The following is a 21574-nucleotide window of genomic DNA, read 5'->3' on the forward strand; positions in this document are numbered from 1 at the left end:
ATTTTACATCTGATAAGCATCTGGTATACAAAATATATAAAGAAATCTTGCAACTCAACAACAAAAACTCAAATAACACAATTTAAAAATGAGCAAAAGGGCTGGCGAGGATCCAAGATATAGAGTAGATAAGCACTGTGCTTGCCTCCTCTCTCATGACCACATCAAAATTACAACTAAACTATAGAACAACCATCCTTGAGAATTGCCTAAAATCTAGCTGAACAGAAGTCCTATAACTCAGAATATACAGACGAAGCCACAATGAGACTGGTAGGAGGGGTAGAGACATGAAACAGGCTGATCCCCCACCTGCATGTTGTGGTTGAGAATCAGGAGTAATGTCTTGACCACACATCTACCCCCTGAAGGAGCGATGGACCCCAGACTCACACTGGGCTCCCCAGCCTGAAGTACCGGTGCCGGGAAGTGGAGCCCCCGCAACATCTGGCTGTGAAAATCAGCAGGGATTCTGTCCCTCTGGGTGAGACAGAAGGCTGCAGGAAACCCAGATGTTCCTCTTAAAGGGCCTATGCACAGATTCATTCACAGGCATTCATTGTAGGCTACAGAGGAGGTAAAATGACTCTGGAGGAGTCAGAGACACAGAGGGAGAGACTGAGTTTTTTGGCTTCAAGGTGAGGACTGGATGAAAAATCGCCATTTTCCCTGTGTGGAATCTTCTTTCCACGCAGCTGGCAACCAGACACCACCTTTCCTATGTTGAGCCATCCCCCACATGGCCAAATCTGAATCTGCATTGGCCTGGTGAGCTCTGCTCGCTCTACCCACTTGCTCCACCCTGGTGACTCCCTGAGATATGACCTCACCCAAAAAGACAACTTACTGAATGGAAGAAGATATTCACCAATGATACCTCTGATAAGGGGTTAATATCCAAAATTTATAAAGAACTCATACAACTTAACACCAAAAAAAAAAAAAAAAAATCCAATTTAAAAAATGGGCAGAGGACTTAATAGACATTTCTCCAAAGAGGACATATAGGTGGCCAATACACATATGAAAAAATGCTCAACATCACTAATCATCACAAAAATGCAAATAAAACCACAATGAGATATCACCTCACACCTGTCAAAATTGCTATCATCAATAAATGAAAAAACAACAAGTGTTGACAAGAATGCAGAGAAAAGGGAACCCTCATGCACTGTTGGTAGGATTGCAAATTGGTGCAGCCACCATGGAAAATGGTTTAGAGGTTCCTCAAAAAATTAAAAATAGAACTAACTTATGACCCAGCAATTCCACTCCTGTGTATTTTTCTGAAGAAATCCAAAACACTAATTCGAAAAGATATATACACCCTATCTTTATTGAAGCACTATTTACAATAGCCAAGATATGTAAGCAACCCAAATACCCATCAATAGATGACTGGATAAAGAAGATGTGGTACATATATACAATGGAATAGTACTTGACCATAAAAGGGAATGAAATCTTACCATTTGCAACAACATGAATGGACCTAGAGGGTATTATGCTAAGTGAAATGAGTAAGAATAAGAAAGACAAATACCATATGGTCTTGCTTATACGTGGAATCTAAAGAACAAAGTAAACAAGCAAACAACAGAAACAGACTCATAGATACACAGAATAAACTGATGGTTGCCAGAGGAGTGGCTTGTTAGAGAACTGGGTGAAAAAGGTGAATGGATTAAGAAGTACAAATTGGTAGTTAGAAAGTAGTCATGGGGATGTAAAGTACAGCATAGAGAATATAGTCAATAATGTTGCAACAACTACGTATAATGTCAGGTGGATGCTAGAATAATCAGGGGAATCACTGCATAAATTGCATAAATACCTAACCACTATGCTGTACACCTGAAAGGAATATAAAATAATATTGAATGTAAAAAAATTAAAAAATTAAAATGAACAAAGGGTTTGAATAGACATTTCTTCAAAGAAGATACACAAGTGGCCGATAAGCACATGAAAAGATTCTCAGTGTCATTAGTTATTAGGGAAATGCAAATCAAAACTAGGAGATACTACTTCACTCCCACTAAGATGGCCATACTAATAAGAAAAAGACGGATTATAGCAAGTGTTGGCAAGGATGTGGAAAAACCAGAACCTTTATATTAATACATTGCTGACGGGACTGTGAAATGGTAATGCTGTTTGGAAAACAGTTCCTCAAAAAGTTACATATTGAGTTATAATATGACTGAGCAATTCTACTCCAAAGTATATATACTCAGAAGAACTGGAAACATGTCCACACAAAGATTTCTACATGAATGTTCATAACAGCATTATTCATACTAGGCAAAAAGTGGAAATCACCCAATGTCTATCAACTGATGAGTGGATAAACACAGTGTGGTCTATACGTACGATGGAATATTACTCAGCCATCAAAAGGAATGAAGTTGTGATACATGCTACACCATGGATGAACCTAAAAAATATCATGCTAAGTAAAAACAAACACAAAAGGTCACATGTTGTATATTCCATTTATATTAAATGTCTAGAATAAAGACAGAAAGTAGACTAGTGGTGGCTGCAGTGGGAGAGGGTTATGGGGAGTGACCGCTAATGAGTGTGGAGTTTCCTTTTGGGGCTGATGAAAATGTTCTGAAATTAGATAGTAGTGATGGTTCCACAACTTCATGAATGTACTACACATTGAATTGCGTACTTTAAAAGGATAAATTTATCGTATCAGTTTTAAACGTCTAAGAAAATGTTTATTGAGCATCTACTAAGTGCCATACAGTGTTTATGTGCTGGGTAAGACACCATGATCTACGTCCCTTCTCTCATGGAGCTGACTGACATTCTGGTGTGGGGGCAAAGCAGACAATAATCAATAACAATTATATAATAAGCTAAGAAAAGCATATAAGGAAGAAGCAGGCTAAGGGGCCGAGTGATGGGGTGGGTGTGCTCTTTTAGATAGGACGGTCAGGGAAGGCCTCATTGAAAGCACGAGGAGCACCTGAGATGTAAAGGAAGTGAGTCAATACACCTGTCAAGGAAACCCATTTCAGGCAGAGGGAACAGCAGTGACACTGGCATGTGTGAGGAGGCCAGTGCAGCTGGAGAAAAATGAATGAATGAGGGGAAGAGTTGTGAGACAAGAAACGTGTGTGTGTGTGTGTGTGTGTGTGTGTAGTGTAGTGTGGCTGCTGTGGGGGCTGATTGTGTAGGGCCTTAGAGGCTGTAGGTAAGAACTTTGGATTGGATTTTGGATTATGCTCTGAATGAAATGGGAAGCCATCAGATGGTTCTGAGCAGATGGAACTAATCTGATTTAGGGCTTGACAGAATCCTTCTGTCTGCAGTGGGAATAAAAGCTAGTAGGAGACAAGAGTGGGAGTGAGATTAGTAAATTATTGCAAAATTCAAGACAAGAGGTGATGGTCACTTGAACCAGGGGGATAAAAGTGGAGATGTCGAGAAGTGGTCAGATTCTCGGTATGTTTCAAAGCAATGTCTCCTCCTGACCCCTTACCTTGATCAATATAAGGAACTCAGGACATCTGAACAAAAACCAGTTCTTCCTCTCAGAAGGTGTATTTCAGAAGAGTTGGGAAGAAAAGAGATAGAGTGTGGCTCACGTTCCTGTGTTAATACTTTTTGTCCATATCAGCCTTTCCCCAGTGACCTCCTCAGCATCTGTGTGTTCTTCCAAAATGAGAAGGGTTCACTGTCTTTCTGTACAATCCAGAGGATCCTCCCATTCGAGTCCCACCTCCCTTTCTTCTCCTTGTATAGGTTGTGTGGATTCTTCTCAGATGCCCCTGGGAGCGGTGCCTGGTTCCACTTAAGCAGGAGAGATTCATGGGGGACTTGGGGGGCTGGGATCCAGCTTTGTTCAGTAACCTTTGGCCTGTTGCAATTCCTGATTCTCCAGGCAGTGCTCCTCCATCCTCAGTCAGGCGCCCATTGCCAACTTTCTTCCTGTGGCCCTGAGTCCACAAATAACCCTTAATATTGCACCCTGCAAACCCTAATGATGTATCCTGAAAACTTTTTTCTGGTTCCTGACATACTTCCCTCCCCATCCCACGAATTTCTCCAGTCCTTGTAGCCTCTATGAGCAGTTCTCAAACCAGCCTCATTGCTTGCCCAGCCCAATTTTCTGAGGATTCAAACTCATACCATAAAGCAGGGTAAAAGCATACGCTGTTTCACAATGTCTGCAGCGACCTCCTTTCCCTGTGCTGAGGTCATGCCTCTCAAACTCAAGAAAATCCAGGTCCACAAAGATTTGCTTAAAAGTTAATTTCCAACTCGAATTTCATATGCATGATTCACAGACTTCTTCAATTTAGTAAATTCATATGGCAGGACACAAATGCGGTTCTCCGCCTGGGACATCACATTTACTAATAAGCCTAAATAGTGTTTTGTCCCCTGAATTATAATCACACTTCTGATCTCAGAGTGATCTTCACTTTCTCTCCATACTCAGCTCCAAGATGGTGATTTAATCTGAGAACCAGTTACCCCTCACAGGGCTGAGTTGCCTCGAGTTCCATCTCAGAAAATGGACAAACATGTAAACAAAACCAAAACAGACAACACTGCAAGCCTGACATCTTAAAAGAATAAAATGCCAATTAAATCTTTACTGAAGCATCTATAAAACACCAAAGGAGGTTTATAGTCAAAACATACGGCAAAATTTAAAAATCCTCAGAATACCTTTGATAATACGTATTATAGCTGCCTCTCCCACCATCAGTCTTTCTTCTCATTATCTCCAAAGACCCCAGAACTCTCTAGAAGCCCAAGCTTGTGCCTTTTGTCTGTCTCTCTCTCCTTGCCCTTACCTTTCCAGGTGGTTCCTTCAGTTTCTGCTCCACTCCTCTCTCTCATCAACACAACCAGAGGTCAGACCCATTTGAATAGGCTCCTTCTTAAAGGCTATGACTATTCAGAAATTATTTTAGTCCCAATCCCATTATAAAATTTTTGTTTTATCATAGTGAACCTTCTCCTATGTTACAGAATGCAGAACTATCTCAATGGGGCAAGGACAAGAAGTACATGCTCGAAAGCTGATTCAGATGTCAATGCAGCAGGTACGCAGCGAGGGATCACGACTCCTAACGCACCGTGCTTGCTGTTTCTCTGGCCATCTGGTCTACCTGGGACCACCACAGCGCAGGGTGAAGCATTCTGCCTGTGATGCCCAATCCTTCTTTCCATTTTTGTTTATGTATATAGAGTCAACCTGTGATTACCTGTGAATTTTAAACCTCAAGCTAAGTTGTTCCTGTCAGCCCACAAAAAGCATGTTCCATTTTGTGTAGTATATGCTCCATTTTATTTTCACTAAATTTTTTTGACAATCTGGCAGACACACTTTCTGTTTCCTAAGTATGCAGCTCCAGCAGTCTTGGAATTTCACGATCAATATTAATAGATAGTGCTTAAGAGGTGACAGATTGAGACAGTTAAGTTCAATTTTTTGGTTTAAGTTAGACTTTCATTTTTAATTAATGGATAGTTTCAGGCAGATAAATATTTGAGGATGTGGTGTTTAAATATTGATAATGGTTTTTATTGCAAGCTGGATGGAATGTTGAGAAATGTTTTCTGTCACACCTAATAAATACACAGGACATTAATTTTCTAGAAATGCTTGGTAGATAGCAATTTCAGCTGTAATAAGAAATTGTACCGTTTATGAAAATAAAATAAGAACTTGGTTTATTTTTAAGCTTTTGATCTCATAACGTCCGTAGCAACTTCAGTGCATCTTTTCCCTGGGAATTAATGACTAGAGAGGGTTAATGGGCGAAAACTCTACTTGGGCCATCAAATTTTTAAGCTAGTCATTAATTCTCAAGTGCCCTAAGCCTTAATCTTTATCACTTAATTAATTCCAATGACATATTGTGTTTAATTTATATATATCAAAGCAATTATATATAATTATTTTTACTCAGATCAAATGATTCACTCTATTGAGTGATTTGACAGTTGAACTTTGGGCCTTAAGTAATTTCTTTAGTTTCCATGAGTGAGAAACTTTTTAATTTAAGTACTGCATTCGCATTAACCTTCTTTGGTATACTAACTTTTATAACTTCCACGTTCTATTTCTTGAGGTGGGATGGTACTGATGATAATGACATTATTAGAAAAAAGAATGTGAAACAGGTACAGCCACATTGTCACATGAAGATTTGGGATAAAGCTGACATTGCAGATTGCAGAGTGGAGAACCAGAAAGTAACAGGGTCCATGCTGACACAAACCAACTGTGACGTCCACAACATCTTCCACTGGATACCCCAGTTGTCTAGACCAACATGTCCCCTTTGCTGCTTAAGCCAGACTATGTTGTATTTTCTCTTACAGTAGAAGGCATAATACACAAATCTTATTGTCCTCAATGTCTTGTAGCTATATTTACCTGATCTCATTATAGAAGGGTATCAAAATGTTGTCTGGTTAATAAACTATTTTCTCATACAGCTGTGATGGTTATGTGACTTATATTGTTAAAGACAGTGTTATCAAGTATTTAGATAGCTTAATAAGTTTTGTGGTTTCAGGAATGTATGGGAAGAGTGATGACAAAGAAATGAGGTTTAGTATTATGGTAGCAAGTGTTACCAAATGTATTGTCTCCAACTTTCATGAAGGAATGTGTACCTCTCTTTGTAACTGTGGATGACTTGGTTTGGGGTAAGTCATTTCTGATTTACCTTACGCAGGACAATTTAAGTTACGAATTCCAAAATCTCCATTCTCACCATTAGATGGTGCACACACTGTACTTATTCAAGTCTGACTGCAAGTTTTAATTTCTGTTTCTTATGAACCAAGGGTGGCAGAATAAAATCATTTTGAACCCACTTGATTCCAAGTAACCAGCTTTAACAATAGCAGAAGAAATTATTGTATTGACCTATAATAATTTTGTTAAAAACATATGCTCAAAACAGTATTCACATGCCCTAAGCAAAGGTTTAAAAATAATTTGTACATTTTGTTTTTATTAAAATCATAGCAAAAAGGCTATAAGAAATTAATATTAAATTATTTTGCAATGCAGGGTGGCTGGGTATTACTGCAAAATTGTCACCTCGGCCTAGAATTCATGGAAGAATTGCTAGAGACAATAATTACCACTGAAGCCAATGATGAGTCTTTCCGAGTATGGATAACCACCGAGCCCCACGATCGATTTCCAATTACATTGCTGCAGGTTTGTTACTATGAAACAAGTGTCTTCTTCTTGGAAGTTATACGAATTAAGATAGCATAATCGGCATTATCGAAAGATGGAAACACAACAGGGCTTTTTGGTCCAGTAGAATCTGCAGTGCAAAATTTTATACTGTAATCACCAGGATTATGTAGCAAATATTTCTACAGAAGAATTCTAACACTCGGGACTCATTTATTGGGTTTCACCTCTGATCAATGTCATTACTTTACACAGGGCTGAATTTCAGCACATATTTTATGTACCAGAAGCATGTTGTTGTCTGACGTATTGTAATTCCTATATTATCCTTTACAATAATTTATAGAAACAATACTACCATTTGCTTTTTACGACAGAGTTCTCTCAAATTCACTAATGAGCCACCCCAAGGCGTCCGAGCAGGTTTGAAAAGAACCTTTGCCGGAATTAATCAAGACCTTCTGGACATCAGTAACTTACCCATGTGGAAGCCAATGCTTTACACAGTCGCATTTTTACACTCCACTGTGCAGGTAACGTCTGAGAGCAGTTTGTACGTTCAGGGGTGCTAATGATGTCATGTTGCTGCACTGTCCATCCCCTCACCCTGCTTTTCCTCCTTCATGCCACTTTTCCCCACCTGCCCCGGGATGTTTATGTATGCACTTCACATGTCCTCCCCCACCTCCATTGTAGTGTAAGCCTCTCACGGGCCAACACTTTGTCCTTCTGTAGCTGCTGAATCTCCCTCGTCTCACAGCAGCACCTGAGGCATTACCAGAGCTCAATAAACATTTGCGGGTTGAACAAGCAGATGATATAGGTAGGAGCTTGGTTTCCAAAGTGCTGATACTGGCCAGGAATGTTACATACGCCGACTCATATAATACAAACAACCACATTTCAAGGCAGGATTATCACCATTTCAAAACTGGGGAAATCAAGAGTCAGAGAGGTTAAGTTCACTTGGTAGATAGTAGATCTCAGAGTTAAGCCCCACAGTGGCTACCTCAGATGCAAGTATGTTTTGACCCTGCTCCCCACTAGTGCAAGTGAAGTCGGGAGGAAAAGTCACAGTGTCATCTGTCTTTTTCCAGGTTGTTTGCTGTTTGCTTTTCCCATGTACTTAAATAGTAATTGACTGACTTTATGGCTACCCGGCAACTTGTCTATGGGATCTTTTCATTTCATTGCTTTGTTCTACGTTTTTTTAAATTAAAATTGGGGTGATAATGGTTAGTAAAATTACATAGGTTTCAAGTGTACATACATTATCTGTATATCACATGCTTTGTTCTCCATGTGAATTTTGAATTTTGTTCTGTATTCGAAAGCCGTCTAATGTTAATGTACTTGATTCACTCCTTGATTTCCCAGAGAGATGAAAAGGCTCCTTTAACCCCTTCCTGCATTTCTCCCTCCCTGAGACTGGAGTGAGGACAAAATGAATCAACTGGCTTGTACCAGGCGCCATGCTTTAGCTGCTCACAGTGGTGCTTGGATCCTCACCTCCTCTCTCCCTGCCCTGCCCAAAGGAAGAGGGGAATTGGGTGCTCACCCCACAAAATGCTGGGCGTATTTGCTCTCAGGTTCACTGTTGCTACTGTTTTATAGGGTTCCATACTGCCCAACAGAGAGGGCTTTGTAGAGGGGACAGCTGGTGTTTATCTGTCCCTGAACCCTGAGAGAGTTAAAATCAGGTAAAACTCTTTGTGGGTGGTTATTTATAGCAAGTCCCCTTGTGGCCTTCAGATTGTAAATGACACCAAAGCCTATTTCATGCATTCTTATCTGGGAATTATTCGCTTTGCTGGACCTTATCACACGCTAATACAAATATTGCTTTAACTCTGTTATTTAATTCCCAATTCACAAATAACATATTTTATGATTCTGTGCCTAGTAGTGATGATTCAACTCTTCCACCGTGCTTATCATGAAGAGATGACTGGAATATATTCCATATGGTCAGCGCGGCATCCTGTGTTTTTAGTGGCCATTGTCCAAGTGTTAATCGGAAGAACAACGGACCATGGTCCAATCATGGGGCTGAGGTGTGCTTGCACTTAAAATGACTTCTATTGGAGTTAAAATAGGAAGGGAAAAAAATGACTCCGTTGCTAGGGCCATGAAGCTAACAATGGCATGTCTCTGAAAAAAAGCTTGAAGATCTCTTAAAATCCAATCGTAGTAGTGCTAGCGTGAGCCCTTCATTGAGAGTCAGGAGGCCTAGACTTTACTACTTTCTGTGAAATCAATTAGCTCTGTGAAGTTGGTGAAGTTATGCTCCTCTCGGGGCCTCTACCTACCTATCTGTGCATTCAGAGGCAGAAGGAGGTGATCTTTCAAGATTTTTCCCATTTCTAAAATTCTGTTAGAAATGGGAATTTTAGAAATGGGAAAAATGACTACACAAGGAGTGCAGATAATTCAAGCTTATTTAACCCTGTTCATTTTTTTTTATTTTTTATTTTTTTATCAATTTCAGAAGTGTTTACTGTGCTACCGGCTAAATATTTCCTCTTACTTGGTTAGGGTAGAGCCAGCTTGATTGAAAAATCTGGAATTCTTTAGGGGCTTGCAGTCCTGGGCCAGCAGTGTCCACTTCACACGGGAGATAATAAGAGATGGCTCTCGGGCCCAGCCCAGACCTGCTGAGTCAGAGGCTGCTTTGTAGTAAGATGCCCAAGTGATGCTTGTCAACATTAGCGTTCCAGACACAACTGATAATAGGAAAGTCTGTTCTGAACTGGATACATTGTGACATATTTTTCTAGTGTTGGACATAATAGCCGAATACCTGATTTTTTCATTGATTAATTGATTCCCTTAAATTAACCCAGATACACTTTGCTTTATGCAAACATGATGTGTATTCTTTTATCCTTGCACAGACTGATAGAAAGAACAGAAAAAATGGTTCACGTCACATAATCTGAAGCTTCTGAGCTGGGAAGCAGTTCATGCTGGAGTCTGTCACACATCAGAATGCAGCAGCTAGTAGTAAAATAGCCAACCTGCCTGCTCCCTGACATAATTTCTCCTCCTGAATCATGGTTGGCATCACGCCATCACCTCACCACAGCTCAAGGGCATCATGTGTTATGTGGACCCTACTCCTGCTGCAGAAGGCACAGGTAGCACCCGTGCTCTCTGATGAGATACAAGAAGGGAAAGTCAATTGGCTGGTTAAGGACAACTTCCTTGGGCAGAAGAGCAGCGAAGGGTACAGTTTGTTTTGTCGTCCAGGTGGGAGCAGGCTTACCTAGAAAGAGGGTGTCCTGGGTGGCACCAGGGGAATGGGCAGTCTGCACTGAGCTCTGCTCCTCCAAGTGACCCCTGGCTTCCCTCCCCTTTCCTCCAGGAACTTACCATCTGTGTAGGCCAGGAAGTTACTACAGCAACGGCTGCTCACTCTCACTGCATTCAGGTGAGGCTCTGCCTTTGCCAGCGGCCGTCTGCCCTCCCCATAGGAGCCTTTCATTCCCAGTGCCCTGGCGCACGCCTCAGCTCGTTTGGCCACTCTGCCCTGAGAACATTTCCGCATCCTCTTGAAGATGACCCTCCAGGGAAGCTTCCCTCTGGCCTCAAAATGATCTCTTTATGGTTTCCCAGGAAATCCACCATAGCACCATGCTGGGTTTCAGAGCAAGCTCGGGTTCATCCCTTCAGGATTTGAATTTTAAATATATCTTCCTCCAAAGTCTTGGTCTTTTGAAACTCAGCAATTGCATTTCTAGTCTCTTGGCAACACGCCCTACAGAAGTTCAGCATAATGTTTTCTGGTTCTGTCCCATTGAGGGTCCATGTACCACCCTTTGTTTGCCCAGTGCATTGAACCTAGTGAACACCTCAAGCAATGGTTCTCGGCCATTTTCTGGGCCCCAGAGTCCGTGGGAGGTGGTGGCAGGGTGGGGGGATTGCTCCCAAATGATTCTAATATGCAACGGGAATTGAGAATAACTGCCAAACAGCCACTGCCTTTAAGGGAGACCTGTCTTCAGTCATTTTTATGTCCTTTTCATGGTTTGGAGTTTTTCTCCCCCTCACCTTGGCTTGCACACCTTTGAGACTTTGGGGACTTTTCTCTTTGGGACTGATTTGGGACCACATTTGGGACTTTTCTAATGGCTTACACACAACTCTGAGGGTTTTTGCTAAAGTCATTGATTAGGAGCTCTTAAGGCCTGCACTGGCAGTTGCAAACTTGGAAGTTTTATCACAGCTCTTAAAAATAATTTAACTATTAAATAAAAATGGCCCAGGGAATTCCACTGTCAGCAGTTCTTCATTCAGAAAAGTGTTTCCTTCTCCTACATTTTGTTTTCTTTCTCAAAGTTTGAGCCTTGACAAACACTCCCTTCAAATTTAATAGTCTGTATAAAGTTCTTGCTTTGGGAAGGTGTGATCATAAAGTTCTTAGTTTAAATGTCCTCAACATAATTACAATATTACGATACAGATTTTTTAAAAGATCTTGCACATTTTCCTCTGTAGTGTTTCCCAGTGGTTCTGGCCATTTCTGTTAATTACTTTTACCCACTAAAGTTTCCCTTACATTGTCTAGTATGGATTGCATTTTTTTCATTTTGAGTTAGGTCCAGGTATTAAATCAGTAGAGTGTGATGCTCCAAAGAGAGCCTTGTTTTGCAGATGTGAGTGAAGGGATTCTGCATTGGACTATAGAAGGTGGGATCATTGAGATGAGGCAGAATCTAACATAAAATTGGAAATAGTTTTGACATCATTACAATGATGACTCCATTGAGCAACTCTTCTTTAGTGTTCTAAGGAGGATTCTGAGTTTCCCATAATTCACTAGTAGTTCTGTGTTGTGTATATTCTTTGGAATAAAAAGAGGGCACTGTACTGGTTAAATTAAGTAGTGAGTAGAAAAGTCTTGCTAACATCTTCACTCTCCAACTTAATAACGGGTAATAATGCCCTTCCGTTGAGTCAGATTTGAGCTATTCATCCTGACATTCCTATCGGCCTATATTGCATCCCTGAACCATCCTGTGGGCATGTGTCCTGGCTGCTCACCAGAGGTGGCCCTCTGCTGCCGGAGAGCATTTACCAGCAACCTCCTTCTGGATGAATCACAAGCTTTGCGTTCCTGTCTGCTCACGGCCCTTGCCAAGCCTGGCAGTCTTTTCTTCCTTCTTCAGAAGAGACCAGTTTCAGTTTCATTCTTCAGTTTCATTCTTCCCGGAAGCCTCTGATTGCATGTCTTCTTCAGGCTTCTTATCTGTTAAATTTTGACAGTTAATTATGCTCACTATCACGCTGTCCTTCCCTTGTTTCTTGGTCTTATTTTCTCAACTAGGTTAAAGCTTCTTGAAACCACATCAATTTTTTTGTCTTTTTTAAATTTTCAATTATAGTTGACATTCAATATTATTTTATATTAATTTCAGGTGTACAGCATAGTGGTTAGACATTTATATAATTTAAAAAGTGATCCCCCCAGTTAGTCTAGTACCCACCCAGTACTATACATAGTTGTTGCAACATTATTGACTATATTCTCTAGGCTGCACTTTACATCCCCGTGACTATCTTGTAACTGCCAATTTGTACTTCTTAATCTCTTCACCTTTCTCACCCTGCCCACAACCCCCTCTTCCATCCAACAACCACTGATTTGTTCTCCCTATCTATGAGTCTGTTTCTGTTTTGTTCTTTTATTTTATTCTTTAGATTCCACATATGAGTGAGATCATATGGTATTTGTCTTTTTGATTCTGACTTGTTTCACTTAGCATAATACCCACTAGGTCCATCTATGTTGTCACAAATGGTAAGATTTATTTCTTTTTATAAATGAGTAATATTATAAATATGTACCACATCATCTTTATCCAATCATCTATTGATGAGCATTTAGGTTGCTTCCATATCTTGGCTATTGTGAATAATGACGCAGTGAATGTAGGAGTGCATGTATCTTTTCGAATTAGGAAAACACATTGATTTTAATATTTTTCTGTTATATCACATAAGACTCATTCCATAGTTTCAAAAATAATAATTGGGCTGAAGAGATTCATTATTCCAAATGTTCCAAAATTTAACAAAGTCTCCTGCTTTTGAGCTTTCAAATGAGTTCTTAGATCCCAGTCATTTGAGTCTATCCTGATAGTATCCCAAGGTGATAATTCGGAGTTTTTTTCTTTATTGTCACTTAGAGAGATCAATGAATACAAAAAAAAAAAAAAAGAAAAGTGAAATGATTTTATTTGTGAAAGAAAAGACACCCACCAATTTTTTTTTTCCAAGACGAACTAAACCATCTATGATGTTAGTGACCCAACCTATACTGTGAATGCTTTAAATGAAAATTGACAGCAAGTAACACAAAGCGAGGCAAATCTCAGCATTTGGGGCAATTTTCAAAGATTACATTTTAAGGAGCAACTGAATTGCAATTGCTCAGTGCATATAAATGGGAATGTTTCCATAGAGCCAATTTAAGCAGCTTCAGTAATTGAAAGGGAAGTTATTCTTTATTCAATCTCCTGTCTAATTGAACAGTGAGTTTTAAAAATTAAGTCAAACATAGGTAAAGCTATTTTAGATTTGATTATCTCTTTTTAAAAAATGAGAAAACATTTGCATTTCACCAATAGGAGATTAACATTTTTCTCTTTGAAGATCTCAGTAGGAGAAATTCCAGGGAATGCATTTTCATTCCTCCCAACCCACCCTTGCTCTCAGAATAACCTGGAGGAGGCTCACCTCAGTGTTTCTGGGACCCAGTCAAGAAATTCAAAACCTTGTCACAGCTTCATAATTGACACCCCCCCCCCCCCAGGCCAAGGGTGAGAGGAAAAGTGCCTTTCATTCTGATAAATATCCACTAATGTTCATTAGACAGCTATGGTCCTTACCCCAAAATACAGGTACAAAAGGGGAGACATATTTTTCATTGTCAAGGCTCAAATTCTGGTTACAGAACCAAATATTTCAACATGAAACAACTAGGAAAACACATCATAGCAACATGAGTGCTGAGAGCAGGAAGCAGAAAACCATCAAGAGAAGCTGACACCATTAAGAGCCGGTGCTCCTCTTCTTGCACCTGGGATAACACAAGTCTCTCCTTCAGTTGAGGCTGTACCTCTGCTCCTTCTCACCTTCTCTGTGTTCAAGGTGGAAGATTGTGCTTCACAGCGCCCGAGTTTATAAGTCTCCTAAGTTAAGCTCTGACTAGGATAAACTCCAACAGCAATTCTGAAACCTACGTCCAAGTTCCTGGGAGAAGGAATCTGGTTGGCTCTTCTTGGGCTAGTTGTTGACTTCTGATGGAATTAGCTAAAGGATAACTGTGGGAGTCACACCATACAAATGTCTAAGGCCTGACAACCTAACCTAAAGAAGTACAGGTCTAGAAGCAATGGTAGCAGACATTTTCAAGAGTTGTGTGTTTGCCCTCAGTCTTATCTCCCAGGGCCAGATACCTGGACCCAAGTTAATTTTCACAGTTTACTAAATATTTTAAAATGGTATCCTGAAATTCAGTAATTAAAACCTTCTTGCTTTCTGACGTTCATCTTTGACCTGTCCATGAAGTTTTCCAAACTAAAACTCATTTAGATTCCTTTACATGGTGGTATTTTCAGGAGGTAAAGCATTAAGCAGCTACAGAAAAAAGGCTTGGAATGGTTTGTGAAAACAGTGTATGTGCATGTGTGTGCATGTTGGGGAAGGCAGAAGAGACAGAAAAGTATATATTTAGAAGTAGAGAAGTATAATTACAACTTCCCCTATATACACAGGGATTCTTCTCTCCACATGGGTTCTAACCTAAGGCACTGGGGTCAAAGGCCCAGGAGCTAATCTGAAGAAATCACTGGACCATCCTTAGAGTCTGGTTGTGTGCTAGGCCAGGAAAAGCTGATGGTACAGCAACATTTGAGCTCATCTATGTGGTTTGCTAGGTGATCAGGACCTGGAAATACCAGTTTGAACACTTGCATGCCTTTAAAATGGCCTCCAAAATACCAAGGCAATTGAATCATTTCATCTGAGATCAATTTGATTATTATGCTTAATTTGGCATATGCTAAATCTGAAACAGTTAGCCAGTGTTTCATAGGAGAGTACAAACGAGGGCAGTGTGAAAAATTTAAGACAGATGCCTCACATTTTACAGTAGAACTATTTAGTTTTCAAAATCTGAAATTGCTTATTGAAGTATATCATACATGCATAGAAATGCACAAATCATAAATGTGCAGCCTAATGAAGTTTTATAATGTCAATTCACCCCTATAACCAAGATCTAGATCACACTTACCATTACTTGCACCCCAGAAGTCTCCTGTGGCTCCTTCTAGTCATGCGACACCCCCCCTAAGGGGAGCCACTCTTCTCAATTCTAAAAGCACAGGGTACTTTTGCTTTTCATAAATGGATTCATAAGCATGTGTACTTTTTGTCTATATTCTTTTGTTTGAGGTTATGTATTTTTAAGTTCATGTTCAGAAATTGTTCTTTTTTTCCTCGTTGCCATATAAAATTCCACTGTTTGAATATAACAGTTTATTCAACCATTCTACTTTTGATGTACATTTGGGTTGTTTCCAGTTTGGGGATATTATGAATAAAGCTGCCATGAATATTCTTGTAAAAAAAAAAATCTGAAATTGCAAAATTACAAAGTGAAACTAGCAGGGAGTCGAAATGCTCTTGAGTGCTTAAGTTATTCAACTTGAAAAACAAAAATTTAAACCCTTACATTTAACATTTGAAACTTCCAAGCAAGAGTCCAATTTACACTAAATAAAGTCATTTAGCAGATATTTATTGAGCTCCTAATGCTTTTTTTTTTTTTTTTGGAGTTGGCAATAGAGACCTGGACTTTATTTTTTTAAACCCAAGAACTCCAATTTTGCAAATCTTTGCAGATTTGTTCTTGTAAGCCATCTGGCTATAGAGCCATGGAATGATATTTTGAATAGTTAACATATTTAAAATTGTATACTGTCCTTTTACGACATCAACTTATTTCAATATAGTGCCTTAATATTACTGTACTTTATGTTTCAATGATAATTTTTAAAAAAGAATCAGCTGCATACAATTTTAAAGTCTAAGTATGTGTACTTACTTTTCTTTGGTGTTTTTAAGGAGCGACGCAAATTTGGTCCCTTAGGATGGAATATTCCCTATGAATTCAATTCTGCTGACTTTACAGCCAGTGTTCAGTTTATTCAGAATCACCTTGATGAATGCGATATTAAAAAAGTGAGTGAAATTTTCTTTTTTCTGTTTTTATTGCTGTCCTTAAATCAAGGTTCTACAGACATTTTCAGTCTGTGATAGTCAGTGAACCTGTTGAGGTCCCCGCACCTCCCTGAAAAGGGACTGCTGATTCCGATCAGCTATTTACTGGTCCAGCCATTTCCACTCACACCCCTACTGCCCACAGGAATGCATTGGGACTCTCTGTCTCACACGTGTGTCCCCCCAGCTCCTCTCCTGCACACGTACACAACAGAGGCAAACCACTAATGAAAAAACTCAGTGTGCTGAGAAACACAGCCTTTCTCGTATCACACCCAAGTGTCACAGTGCACTTAAAGACAATGTGTATATCTTAAATCAAACTTCTCTTCCTTCACCTCACTCATACCGCCTCAGAAGTGAAAGTGCTATCTCCTAGCTCATGTGAAAGTTCTTTTCACCTAACTCATATCTTAAAGATGTTTAAGCTTATGTATATAAACAGCAACAATTTCTAATAATGGTCACTGATCATTATATAGCATGTCAGTTTTCAAAGGGCTCTTATAGGCAGGATTTCACTTTTTATTTTCACAACTCTGTGAGGTAGACACAGAAGCCGTTATGATTATCCCCATTTTACTGATGAGGTAACAGACAAGAGGGAATAAGGGACTTCCTCAAAGTCACAGAAGTAAGAATGCAAAACCAGTTGTCCTTTCACAATGTGTTATAAGGGTTGGAAATCTGTTTTCTCTATGATCTTGAGCAAGTTTATGCGTCTCTCAGAGCCTGTTTCCTCATCTATAAAACGGCCATGGTTTCTGTGAGGAATAGATGAGTTAGTATTTGTGAAAGCACAGTATATGGTGCATAATAAGGGCTCAGTAAATACTCATTTCCTAGTGTCTGTCTTTCTCTTTCTTCTCCCAGTAGATCTTGAAGATAATTCTAGATACCTTAGTACCAGTATGGTGATAGTAAGCCATGATGAATTTTTATCTGGGCAGGTGGGAAATCTGGAATCAAGCCATCATTTTTTCCTTGAAGTTACAAAGGGATAATAAATTGAGTATGACGTTTTGATGAAAAATTGTATCACATGGGCTCATATTCTGTGATCATCATTTTGGTGTATACAAATATGAGTTATCTTGAAATAGTTGCTTTGAAAGGCAACAAAGCTGAAAAACAAAATTTTAACCAAGAGAAAATTAAAAAAAATCAAGCATCCTTAATTCTCCTATCCCAAATGTATTGAACTGTTTTTTAAATAAAAGCTATTAATATATAAAATGTATTACTAGTATAAAATTGCCATGGAAATAAAAAAATACTTTGATGTTGTTATAGCTCACAGAATGAGACATCAAAGGATTTCATTGTAAAAAAAACTCTTGTGAATGAGTGAGTAATTTCCTAGTTGTTCTCATACTGATTCAGAAGGTATAAGGAAGCATAGTAAAATGTTGATTACTTGATTTTTCTACTTTCTTCACTAAACACAACTTTTTTTCTTCTCTAACACCCTGGCATGACTGTAATGAGCATTATAGATGATTACATCCACGGAGTTTAAAAAAAAAAGTTTTTTCCCTCTATTTTAAATAATCAATGAGCAATATATTCACCGATATTTAGTGCTATAGATTTTTGTTTAGTGAACAAACCATAGCAGTTCCAGTCATGTAATAGCAAAAGAGTTATAAATATACATAATGAGTACTTTTAAATGCAGCCTAACTAGTGCTTCCAGATCTTTCCTCTAGGAAAGACCTGAAATGTTCAGAATTATCTGTGTGAATTGACAATAAATAATTCTTTTGTATTTTTAATAAAGGGTGTGTCATGGAGCACAGTTCGGTATATGATTGGAGAAGTACAATATGGAGGCAGAGTGACAGACGACTTTGACAAAAGGCTACTTAATTGCTTTGCTAGAGTAAGTCTATTTGGGGGAAAAAGCATGAACATACATTTTATTACAGTTTCCTTTGAAACAAGAATATTTTTTGTTTGTAATAGGTTAGCCAGACTTAAGGGGGCAAAAATGTATAGAGCCAAGCTGCTGCAAAGAATCAGCCAACAATACAAAAGTAAAACCTAACCCTAAACCAAACCTACCAGCAATCTGCTTGTTGTCCAGAGCAGAGCAGTGGTCCACTCTCAATGGCCTGTGAATCTTCTCCTGTGTAGGTGAGCTGCTCATGGCCGGGGCTTCTCCCCACCTCCCTTCCTCAATGAAAACACTGGACATAATTTCCCTGCCTCTTCCTCTGAGTGCAAAGCGATTTCAAGCCATAAAATAAGCGATTGGAAAATGAACATAATTTGAGTTTTTTCATCTCTTCCATTAGGACAATTGAAAACTGATGAAGTGTTTTTTTTTTTTTTTCTTCTGTGCCCATTAAAACCCATGTGGATTTTATATCACATTGGTAAACCTTTTCTAGAGAACATTATTCCTTAGCAATTATAGCTTTCACATCAAGCATGAATAGTATAAATAACCCACCACACTCAAACTCTTCTTAAAATGTTTACATGTTAAAGAAACAGTATACATTACCTAGTGGGAGAAAATCAGGTATGTGAGTATATTATGGTTATTTGAATTCTTTCTATTAGAATCTACATTGGTAATTCTCTGTTTCAATGATTTTTGCCCCCTAAATAAAACTTCAACAAAAGTAAAACCTCAACAAAATTAAAAGCTAAAAAGCTTTGGGAATATTTTGGTAAACTGGGAGTTGACCAGAAAACTGATTTTTCTTTCAACCCTTACTTACTTTTGCAAGTTTTTCTTGAAGCCATATGTGGAGAAACGTGGATGATAATAAGTGTCTGTAAGGATGTGTGAAAGCAGGATCCTGGCTGCTGGAGGTTAAACAGGTATAGACCTCCTGGAAGGCAACCGGGCAAAATTGACTGAAATTAAGTACCCTGGGTAGCTACGTCCCAGAAATTTCTAGAAATAGTCCACAAATGGATATGTATAAAAATGTCATGGTGATATTGTGTGGGGGAAGTTGAAGGCAACCTAGGAATCTGTCACTGAGGAATAGATGAATTAAAAGTTATAAATGCCTTTTGTGGAATACAATGCAGCCCTTGGAAGAAATGATCCGTGTGACACCATGCATAGTTCTTAAAAACTTACTGTTGAGCACGGAGCTTAAAAAGATCAAATGAGATCTATAAAGTAATACATGTGTATTTCACAAGGATAAATCCATATTCAAGGACATATGTCAAGTACAGGCCCCCAGAGGGAAGGAGACTGGGAGTGGATATCAGGGCTGAAGGGGGAAAAATAAAATAAAAGGGGCCTAAACTCATGAGAATAATAAAATAAAGGAGTATGATAAACTCACCTCTGTATCTGAGGTTCAAAGGAGAAAAAAAGATGTCTCAATTTCAGCCTCAGTCTTGTCTTCTAACCAGCTGACCTGACCGCTCTGTGGCCACTGTACCCTGACCGTGTTACCTAGGTTGCCGTATACGAATCAGTAATTGTATTGCATATCAATGCCTTCAAATTGGGTCCTCCATTCCTATGACTTACAATTTGGGGCTTATCTTTGAAGCCTGCTCATTTTTTCTGTTCTCAGCATCTTATGGTGTGTCTCCCTAAAGCCGACAATAGTGGAACCTTGTTTCTTGTCCTTGGACTATGACTGCTTATCTTTGTAAGGTACCTTCTTCTAATGTCTCCCAAAGTAATTCCAGGTATTCTTCAGATTCTGTATTTTGATTATACCCCCAAAATGTCCTCCAAATTGGGTGAAACTCGGCTATTTATGTGTTTGTGAATCTAGCTATTTATGTGCGGATAAAGTAATGGAAAAACAGGAAGAAACTTCAATTAGCTTTTATAGATCTATGTCATCTGGCAACACAGAACTCACTGTGGTCATTTGTTGTCTTACGTGCCAAAGACCCCACGGCCTTCACCTCCCACATCACTAAAAGCATAATCTTCCTGATGAACGACCATGATCATAGATAGCACTGTTCTCTTTAATAACTTTCAACTGCTCTCCATTCCTTAAATCATCCCGACATCCATAGTCATTCATAATATGACCTCACTTCCCCTTTCCTGCCCTGTCTCTTCCCATCACATTATATTTACCCTAGACTACATCACTTCCCTGACCCGCCTCACATTGTGCATCAGTGGTCCTATGCTTTAGCATGTGTGCTCTGCCCAGTCACAAGTTCCACTGTCAAAATCTTATCCTTCAGGGTTGATCTCCAAAATCACCTCCTAGATAAAGCCTTGCCTGACATCCATCTGGCTGTTCTTTCTTCCTGTTTTAAGCCTCCCTAATACTTTGCTTATTTTTATTTCCTCTGGCTCTTACCTCAGTGCACTTTGTACTGTGGCTATTATGTAATTGGCTTATCCCTCTACTGGGTCACAAGCTCCTTGAAGGAAAGGACTGTCTGTGTCTCATCTTTGCTTTTTGTCCCCATTGTAAGCTCGGTGTCTTGTGCACAGGAGTTGAATAGAACAGAAGTGTGGAGCGTAAAGCAAAAGAGAGAACCAGTACACGGTATTCCATATTCAGAACAATCACTTGGCCGAAAAGGAGCTGGAAGAGGGTATGGAGGAAAGGAACTAGAGAAAATGTGATTGACGGAAATAAGTCACAGCCCATCTCTTTGCACATCCAGTCCTCTGAGTGACTCAGGCAGCCTGCCTGCATTTCTGCTCCCCATATCTTCCCATTATTTCCCTTCCAACTGGGAAAATTGCTCTGTTAGGTACTGAAGTCATTGCCTCAGATCTGGCTCACAGGCATTCAGCACTTTTTTCTCCCTCTTCGGAATAAGTCTATTCACACCAAGTACATATTTGTTCTCTCACTGTTACACTACAGATAATCAGTTCACATGGATTGAGAAAAGGATGTCCTCACGGCGAACAATAAGACGGTTGGACACATTTGCTTCTTGGGGCCAGGGACAGAACTTAATTAAGGGAAGCTCTCTGGCTCAGGGCGGGAGGAGAGACGTTTGTAAGATGTTGTCCTGGCCTTGCGGTGCTCAGTGCCGCTGTGAGCTGAGGTGAGCAGAAGCCTGGCCCCTGATGGGAGCCCCTGATGGGAGCCCCTGATGGGAGCCCCTGATGGGAGAGAAGGGGAG

At 39.6% G+C, this 21574-nt stretch overlaps 1 protein-coding gene across 1 annotated transcript in view; it reads left to right on the forward strand.

Moving 5' to 3' along the window:
* The window catches only part of DNAH8 (dynein axonemal heavy chain 8), a 335302-nt gene that overhangs the window by 276760 nt on the left and 36968 nt on the right, over window positions 1-21574 (forward strand). Inside the window, 5 exon segments of the mRNA XM_033102419.1 lie at window positions 5002-5075; window positions 7061-7213; window positions 7573-7728; window positions 16328-16444; window positions 18264-18365. Coding sequence (XP_032958310.1) covers window positions 5002-5075; window positions 7061-7213; window positions 7573-7728; window positions 16328-16444; window positions 18264-18365 — 602 coding nt within the window.

This window comes from Rhinolophus ferrumequinum, chromosome 3 (assembly GCF_004115265.2).
Source record: "Rhinolophus ferrumequinum isolate MPI-CBG mRhiFer1 chromosome 3, mRhiFer1_v1.p, whole genome shotgun sequence".
NCBI lineage: Eukaryota > Metazoa > Chordata > Mammalia > Chiroptera > Rhinolophidae > Rhinolophus > Rhinolophus ferrumequinum.